This window comes from Cupressus sempervirens, chromosome 5 (genome assembly GCF_028749045.1).
Source record: "Cupressus sempervirens isolate cs-2001-9-10 chromosome 5, ASM2874904v1, whole genome shotgun sequence".
Lineage (NCBI taxonomy): Eukaryota > Viridiplantae > Streptophyta > Pinopsida > Cupressales > Cupressaceae > Cupressus > Cupressus sempervirens.
Window position 1 is genome coordinate 319,859,388 of NC_143122.1, and position 8,255 is coordinate 319,867,642.

An 8,255-nucleotide genomic window follows, 5' to 3' on the forward strand; every position below is an offset into this window, starting at 1 on the left:
CTCACTTTCGTCGCCTGCGGCAACATTTGTTCCTCTACGGAGCTCCTCCTACAATGCTTGTACCTGCCTTTGGAGGGCTCTAACCTCCTCAGGATTAATAGCTCCGACCCTTCCACCACGCTCTCTTCGTGGAGGCATCTTCTTAACTCAAACCCACAACCACACAGTCTTGGTGCAAACTGCCTCACAGTCAGTGCTCTATCTACACACTCAGGAAAACCAGCTCTGATACCACTTGATGGGGACACAACCCAAGCACAGAATGGACACAACAAGAAAGGGAAAATTTTATTAATTGTAAAAATATGCTAATACACTTAGTGCAGAGAAACAGACTCCAAAATAGGCCCTATGGGCTAACAATAGCATAAACTGGAGATAATTTCTTCTCACAGTACCTTCTCTCAAACTCCACTCCAAACTGCCTTTTACAATGCCAGAAATGTTCTTAAATAGACCCCGAAGGGTTAAGGATTAGGAATACATTCTAGAAAGTGCTAGTTGGCATCCACCGACCAAATAGAAAGCTCTAGAAGTCGCATTAGAAGTTAGCACAAAATTAGAAAAATCCAGAAACGGTAGCCGAACTTCCGGGAGGCATAACTTGTGAACCGTAGCTCCGATTGACGAACTGTTTACATTTCCGAAAAGCTCTCGAAGCGCTCTATAGCCCTATGGACCAACTTCGCTCGTCCCCCATTTTTCGGCCTTGTTCAAAGTCATTTAATGCCCCTAACCTGACTTTGAAGCATTCTTAGGATGTCTCCAGAAATCGAAAAACTGCAATAACTTTCAAACCGTGGGGCCTTTTGACCTGATTCTTTTTCTGAAATGCTCTAAATTACAATGACAATCATCCAACCAATTTACACCTTCTAGTTCACCAAAATGATGGCTCAATTACATACTCCTATTTTTCCGGCATTTACATGTATCCCAAGGTGATTAAAAACTCTAACCCAGAACACTAATAGTGGAACTGTGAGAGTTGGAAAATTTATTTGACCCAAATGTGTATCCAGAAATGAAATCACATGAAACAGAAACTAAGTCTAAGTACATTTTTTTGGGTGACACAGGATTGACCTTATACCTCTGGATGCTCCTATATCACATCCCCATCAAGGTTTTCCCTTGGCCAGGATTTCCCTATTTAACAAATATGATGTTATGAGTTTTTCATTGTAATATGCACTTTACTTTTCGGTTCAATTAGTTATGCAAGTATATGTTTGATTGCTGATATCCATAACAGGGCAAAAAGTGTTGGAATACTAATTCACACCCCTTCCCCCCACCAATATTCCCTATTTCTAACAAGTGCCTGTTAGACAGCATGCATGACCGGTGTACCTTTTTAGTAGTTTGGCTGCAAATGTGGCAATTATTCTACCATTTCTAAAAATGATAGAGAGCATTCAATCTGTGAAAACTGATACATCAGAAAATACTACATACATTTGAAAATAAAGCATGAAATGCATCAAAGTAAAGAAATTAAAGGTAACAAGATGATAGCAAGGTTCAACAAAAGTATTAATGGATTGTGATACTAAATGCCAATTAACCTTCTCCTAGAATTTGTATATATAACTAATATCATTGAAAAATCGGAAATTGTCCATTGAGACCAACCAGTGAGTCTTGGTTAGATCCAAAGCTTGACTCACCCCACAACTGCAATTAAGATAAGGAGAGCTGGCATAGGACAGTTCCTAGGACAGAACTTAGGCCTGTAATTCTTCAGATAGCCTTTTAAAATTAATAAAATTTAAGTTCCATACTTTATCTGTCCAAACTTCTAAAAAGTCCAAGTTTACCAATATCAACTTGAACATGTATGTTGAGATGGGATCAACTAGTAAATTTAAAATCAATAGCCTTTCAAATAAAAAATCACAGCTCAAATCCTCAAAAAGACATGTCAATGAGTATATATGCATAGTATAATGCATTGAATTGGGTGAAGCATTCTTCTGGTTCAAAGTAGCTAATTTTTACCATACACGGAGTTATATTTCAAAACTTGCATTGAATAAAAAAGAAGAACCAACAAATAGTTCTTTACCCATCATATCAAACTTTTAAAACAATGATTTGACCACATAAAAAGATAACAACAAATGAGATGGTATGCATCCAATTTTAACTACTCATAGAAGTGGCCTGGCCATATATCCAACATAACCCTAAAATAAAATTCAGTTAAAATATAATAAGATTAAATGCAGAAATATTTTGTTTACGTACCCTAATAAACATTATTTGGTAGTCACTGTTCCAAACCCTGTGCAGTGTCAAATACTTAGACACAAAACAATTAATTATTGGCTTACCAATGTTGAACGGCGATGTGCTAAAGAGGGGTGTGGAAACTGGTCAAGATCAAGCAAGGGCCCCATGAAAAGCGATAACAGGGCCAAAACAGCCAGCATTGATACACATAAAAGTGAAACAGATGACATCCGCAGCTGTAAACGACCTTTATTTTGCTGATTCTGCCCCATCGATAGTTTTGCTTCATCTGAAAACCTTAACTTCATAGGTTTCCCTTGAAGATGCAAGAGCTTGCAAGTGCAGATTTTTCTAAATGACTGCATGAACAAACCCTAACTTTCCCTTAAATTTTTGACTGATGAAATTTACAGTAGAGTCTTCTTCTCTGCAGGCAACCAATTTCTTCCCCTATGAAGATAGCCAGTTAGTGAACAAAGCTCCTTCCTTCGTGCATGGTCTTTAATTCGAGAGCTTCTACAGCAACTTCAATTATTACCATGAATACAAAACCCTAGCTTTTCCTCCTATCTCTTCATATGTTAAATCTACAACCAATTCTTGTCCTGTGTCAGTTACCAATTTCCTCCTCGAACTGCAAGTTCAGTATAAAGAACACTTCCTGTCCAACTTTAACAGATGCAAGTTCCCAGATAACCACCGAAATAAACCATAATTTTACCTTCATCTCTAGAGAGACATAATACTGTATATTCCGAATTCTTCTTCTGTTTCAACGATTATACACTTCTCATCAAAAAATATAACCTTCTCATGTTGCCTTCGGAGATCCGTGAAGTTGCAAGTCTAACTTCGTCAAAAAGCCCGCAAAAGAAAAACCTTAGGCTGCCCTTGGTATCTAAATACAAGATTTATACATTTCTCTTTCACTGCGGCTGATTATTTTCATCGTCTTCAAGAATAATGATTTTCTCTGGAAATTCCATCTTTAAAGCTTTACATAAACAAATAACCACAAAAGTATACCCTACCTTTTGTTTGAGCTTTACATAAGAAAATAATAAAACATATATTTCCCTCTGATAGGCTCCGAACCAACAGACATCAAATCCGAACTTCTCTTTGAGCTTCAAACAAGCAAATAACACACCATATCTCTACTCTACACTTTAACTGAGCAAATACAAAGAAAACCCTAACTTCTTTTTTACTTCAAAAGAGCAAAAATGGCAGCAAATTCTCTCCTCCTGAAGACGATTCACTTCCTGATCCTTAAAATATCAGTTCTCCCACTCAAAACATTCCTCCACACGTCTTCTTACAAAAACTCCACAGCTTGCAAGAGCGACTTTCACAACAACAAATAAGATTTACAATCAATTTACAAACCAAAGGCAGAACAAGAATCGTAGCTTTCCCCTGGTCTTCCCAAAGCCCCAAAATTACCCCAAATTCTGTTCCATAGATCTGCTGCTCAAATTCTTCACTCTACAAAATCACTAAATGTTCATCTGAAATTATTTTCCCGCCAACACATTTCCTACCTACGTTCCATATACCAATCTGCCAAAACTTTAAATTCAAGAAAAAGCGCAGCCTCCCGACAAAGCGTACCGTTTGGTAGACTTCTAAGTAGTCGATCAATTTCTCCAACCAAAAGCGATGGCAAATGCAGCATCAATCCATACCTGCAAATTCAAAGCCTTTCTTTCCACTACTGAAAACAGCAAATTTGATTTGTTTATTCCCAACAATATATATAAACCAGAAAATTTAATTTGTTCGTTCCCAATCATAAATCATAAAATCTGAAGGTCCCAGAGGTCGCGGATTCTACTCACCTTACGCCGATGGCTTTCAAGGCAAATATTTAGGTTCGCCTGCAACATAATTTACTGGCCTCGTCATTTTAATTGGAATTTAAACTACAGTACAGACATTGTTTACGAGAAAAGAAAATAATTTACTTATTTAAAATGCCAGATAAAAACCTCGCAGATGACAATGGAAGCCCCACTTTGCATTGTAATGAAACTTTCTCGAAATTTATTTTTTCTTGACAGAAAAGTCTTTAAAAGAAAAATGTGGGAAGAGATCCCATCGGGAAGAGTTGCGGCACCTCTATTTTTTTAAGCCACCGAATCAATTAATGTAGATTTTATTTGTGACATCAAAAATGAATTTTAACTAGCACTTGCATCACAAAAGGTGCAAGAGGTAAGCCGATAGGTTTTTCTTTTTAAAGAAAAATTAAAGAGATGTAAAACAAAAGAAGGATTTCAATTTGGTAATGTACAATTTACTTATTGAAGAATTGAACAACATTAATATTTTATTTAATGTACTACATTCCAATTGAAGAATTGGTTTGAAATGTACAATTGTTGAAACAGTTTGTTTTACATTTAAATACACATATAATTTGAGTCATATTCATGACCAGCTAACAAAAACCCATAAAGAAAGGAAAATGGTAGATTAAGTTGTATATTAATATTACGTATGAATAGTACAATAATTTGTATCCCTCTACTTATTATTTTATATAAGTTCTATCATTATTTTGTGAGCTAGTTTTTTTTATTCTAAAAGTTGCTAAATGAATTCTTGTATTCAAATTTATGCATACAAGGACAATAAAAAGGAAAGATTGTGACAACCTCAAAAGTGGGGACAAAAAGGGCTCCAACATGACACAAGTAGATTTTGTATCCTTAAGAGAGAAAGTGGAAAAAACATAATATAAATTTACAACAAAAGTATCGTCAACCAAATTTCCAAGTTTATAAATCTTAGATATAAAAAGGACTCAAACTTTTTGAGCTTCCAATGTTCGCCCATTATGATTATGTTATTATTGGATAGAAACTCTTAGGCCAATCTATTCTCAAGGTGCTCCTATCTTTAAGTGTTTGTTATGAAGTTTTCTTGCTCACCGTAATAGTCAAACAAGACAAAAGGGTTGTTATGAGATTTTCTCAACCAAGACATTATTATTCTGTTATTATTAGATGGATAGTTTGTAAATAATTATTGTCATTGATAATGTCTAGATTACATTTCATCAACAATTTTTATCACACTTTATGATTTATTATTAGTAATGATAAAGAGAAGAGATAAATGTCAAATGATAAGTTCTAGATTAAGTATAGCAAAAACTTAAATGATAAGAAAAAGGCTCATGTTCGATATTCCTTTGCATATTGAATAGTCTATCCATTGCATTTCACCAATCAAAATGACACTATGCTATTATCAAGTGTATCAATATTGGCTTATTCATCTATCTAGTAGATGAGAAAATAATAATAATAATTAAAAGAATTGTGCAGCTTTATTGGTTCAATAATACACAACAATTAGAATATTTATACAAATAATTTAGTTATAACAACTAAATTTACACCTATTAAAATATTTATACAAAAATATTAGCTATAGAACAATAACTAATAGTACCATAACATTCGGTGCCAATTAAAACTCAAAAAGACACTAGGATAGACAATTTAAATTGCATACCAAAATTGATCACATAAGGTTGCAAAACATAAAAAACTAAGCCCATGCGCAATAGATTTCAAGAGTTTACAAATAATATCATTTATTCTATTAAAAGAAATACTAATAATTATAAAATAAAAGCATAATGAACTACTGACACTGATGTATTTCTAATAGCCTTGAAGTTTGTATATGTTGTATCCACATACAAGTTTCTATCACAAATATGTCAATGTATAACCTCCTGATTTTATTTTATCATGCAATTTTTTTAAAAAGGAATGTTGAACAATCTGATTTTTTTTTGTTTTTTAGAAGAGATTTATGATGCAAACCACTCCATTATATGGAAATGATATTCGATCAAATCCAAGAAACATTCTAAATACTGCAAAATGATAAAATTGTATCACTTCTACCTTAAAGATAGGAAACACAATTAAAAGAAAAGGTTTTCCTCTTGTACATAATGCTCTTTAATAAAGGTTTATATCACCAATGATGTGACTTCTTGAAACTATTGATTTGGGTCATAAGAGGAATTGTGATTTCTAGACCCATGTTCATAGAAGAAAGGTGTATACATTCTTTTACACCTAAAGTTGTCCATTTCACCAAGATATTGATTTTCTACAACCCCAAGGTTAATTGTTATAAACCCAAACTATATTGTATGCTTATTATTAAAATAGACTTTTGAAAGATGGAGACAAATCTAATTAATTATTTTTTGTTGATATAGGATGTAGACATTGTGATCCCTACTACTTTGAATAGAGGTGTAGATGTAAACAAAGACAGGCATTCACCTCACTAACCCATTTATCTCACAAAGACTGATATATAATCAATAATTTCCTAAAATGATAAGATTGCATATTAAACACAAATAAATATCTAAGACAAGATGACCATTAATTTTTTGACTAACCTAATAGTGAATCTCTCCTCATTCCAATAGAAAAAGACATTGTTTAACCAAATGACACATAATTGAATCTAGTTTTAGTAAAAGATAAAGTGACTAAAAGTGGACAACCCTTCACGATGTTACTTCCCTCAATGAGGGTCAAAAAAATAATGAATTTGAAGTTGGTACTGGACCAAAGCTACTTCACACCCAATTTTTTTAGCCATGGGTTTATTAGAAAAATAATAATAATTTTTTCTAATTGTACAATTAAAATGTTCAAAATTTAGTGTGAATCAGCATTAAAGTATGCTAACATTAACTAAGTTTATATTAGAGAATCCATATAAGTCTTTGTGCTTCAAAATTTGTATTATTTACTGAAATTACTGCCAACCTCATCGATGTCTTGAACATGTCCATCTTTGCATTGCATAGAATTACAGCAGTCCCGGGGTTCATCAACTCAAGTGTTCATAAGACGTTAAAATAAATATGAGTAGTTAGCATAAGACTATGCCAAAATTCAACCTTTAAAATGGTTTCAATTAATACTATAGATCGATGGCAATATGAACAAATGAATCAAGTTGATCAGATATTCTCTCAAGACAATTTTGTCTCTGCGGAATGATATTTTTAGCTGAAAGTTAAATTCTACATGCTCGAATGCCTACACCATAAGTGTGATGCTGACTAGAAATAACGTGGGGGAGGAGTAGCAAAATATCGTGCAGATGAAGACTGCAACGAATGATGTCATATAGTAAACACAGACTTATGCGATTCTTACATCCAACAATATTGTGTGAGACTATTCTAATGTTAGGCCTTTTCTCAGGTATAGGATGAAGGCAAAACAACCCCAATTTCAGCACTCGTTCCATTTCTTCCACATTATGGATGCCATCAATATTTAGATCAGCCGCTCCCAAGATTTTTCCATTGTTCTACAAATTCCTCACCCAATCCATCAAAATAATCTGTTCATTATCCCTAGACAAATCTATGGGCTTCCTGCCACATCCAACCTCCAGTAAAACAACCCCAAAACTAAATACATCATAGCTCGGAGTAGCTTTCCCTGTATTTGTAACTTTCAGAGCAATGTACCCAACGGTCACAATGACCCGAGTTGTCTGAGGATTTTTTGTGTGATCATACAAATGAGCAAGCCCAAAATCTCCCAACTTTACATTGAGCTCTGAATCGAGCAACACTTTGTTGGATTTCACTTTGTGAACAACCTTGCGATCCCATTGCTCGTGAAGATATAAAAGCAGCGTTGCAATGCCCTTCAGGATCACGTATCTTTGATCCCAAGAGAGTACTTCTCCCTTCCCATTAGGGTTTGGGAATATCAATTTGTCCAGGCTCCCATTTGGCATGTAGTCGTAAACAATGAACATTTGCTTTGAACAAGGTTTTTGTGTTGGAGCCGCTCGAGATCTCTAAAATGAATTCCTTCATTCCTACCATGAACTCCTTTGTGATGCATTTCACTACAACTTCAAGCCCGCTTGTCAGCAAAACACCCTTGTAAACCCTTCTGAAACCCCCACGGCCTAGAAGCTACTCATTATGGAAGCCTTAAACTCAGACT

At 34.5% G+C, this 8,255-nt stretch overlaps 2 protein-coding genes across 17 annotated transcripts in view; both read right to left on the reverse strand.

Moving 5' to 3' along the window:
* Positions 1-4,385, reverse strand: part of LOC149555943 (O-fucosyltransferase 29-like) — an 84,527-nt gene extending 80,142 nt beyond the window's left edge. Inside the window, exons 1-4 of one of the 16 annotated variants that reach the window (XM_089830064.1) lie at positions 4,227-4,385; positions 4,077-4,115; positions 3,850-3,923; positions 2,337-3,723 (exon numbers count right to left, since the gene is read on the reverse strand). In XM_089830064.1, the coding sequence (XP_089686190.1) occupies positions 2,337-2,600 (264 nt within the window). In that variant the 5' untranslated portion in view covers positions 2,601-3,723; positions 3,850-3,923; positions 4,077-4,115; positions 4,227-4,385. The other 15 variants (XM_089830056.1, XM_089830061.1, XM_089830062.1 and 12 more) reach the window with 15 other exon arrangements.
* Positions 4,386-7,602: 3,217 nt separating this feature from the next.
* Positions 7,603-8,040, reverse strand: LOC149555944 (L-type lectin-domain containing receptor kinase IV.4-like). The gene has a single exon (XM_089829631.1). It carries the CDS (start codon positions 8,038-8,040, stop codon positions 7,603-7,605), a length of 438 nt encoding a protein of 145 aa, XP_089685757.1.
* Between the last annotated feature and the right edge of the window lie 215 nt (positions 8,041-8,255).

Coding starts and splice junctions, on each gene's coding strand:
- LOC149555944 (XM_089829631.1), bottom strand. CDS start 8,040: ATGCCAAATGGGAGCCTGGACAAATTGATATTCCCAAACCCTAATGGG.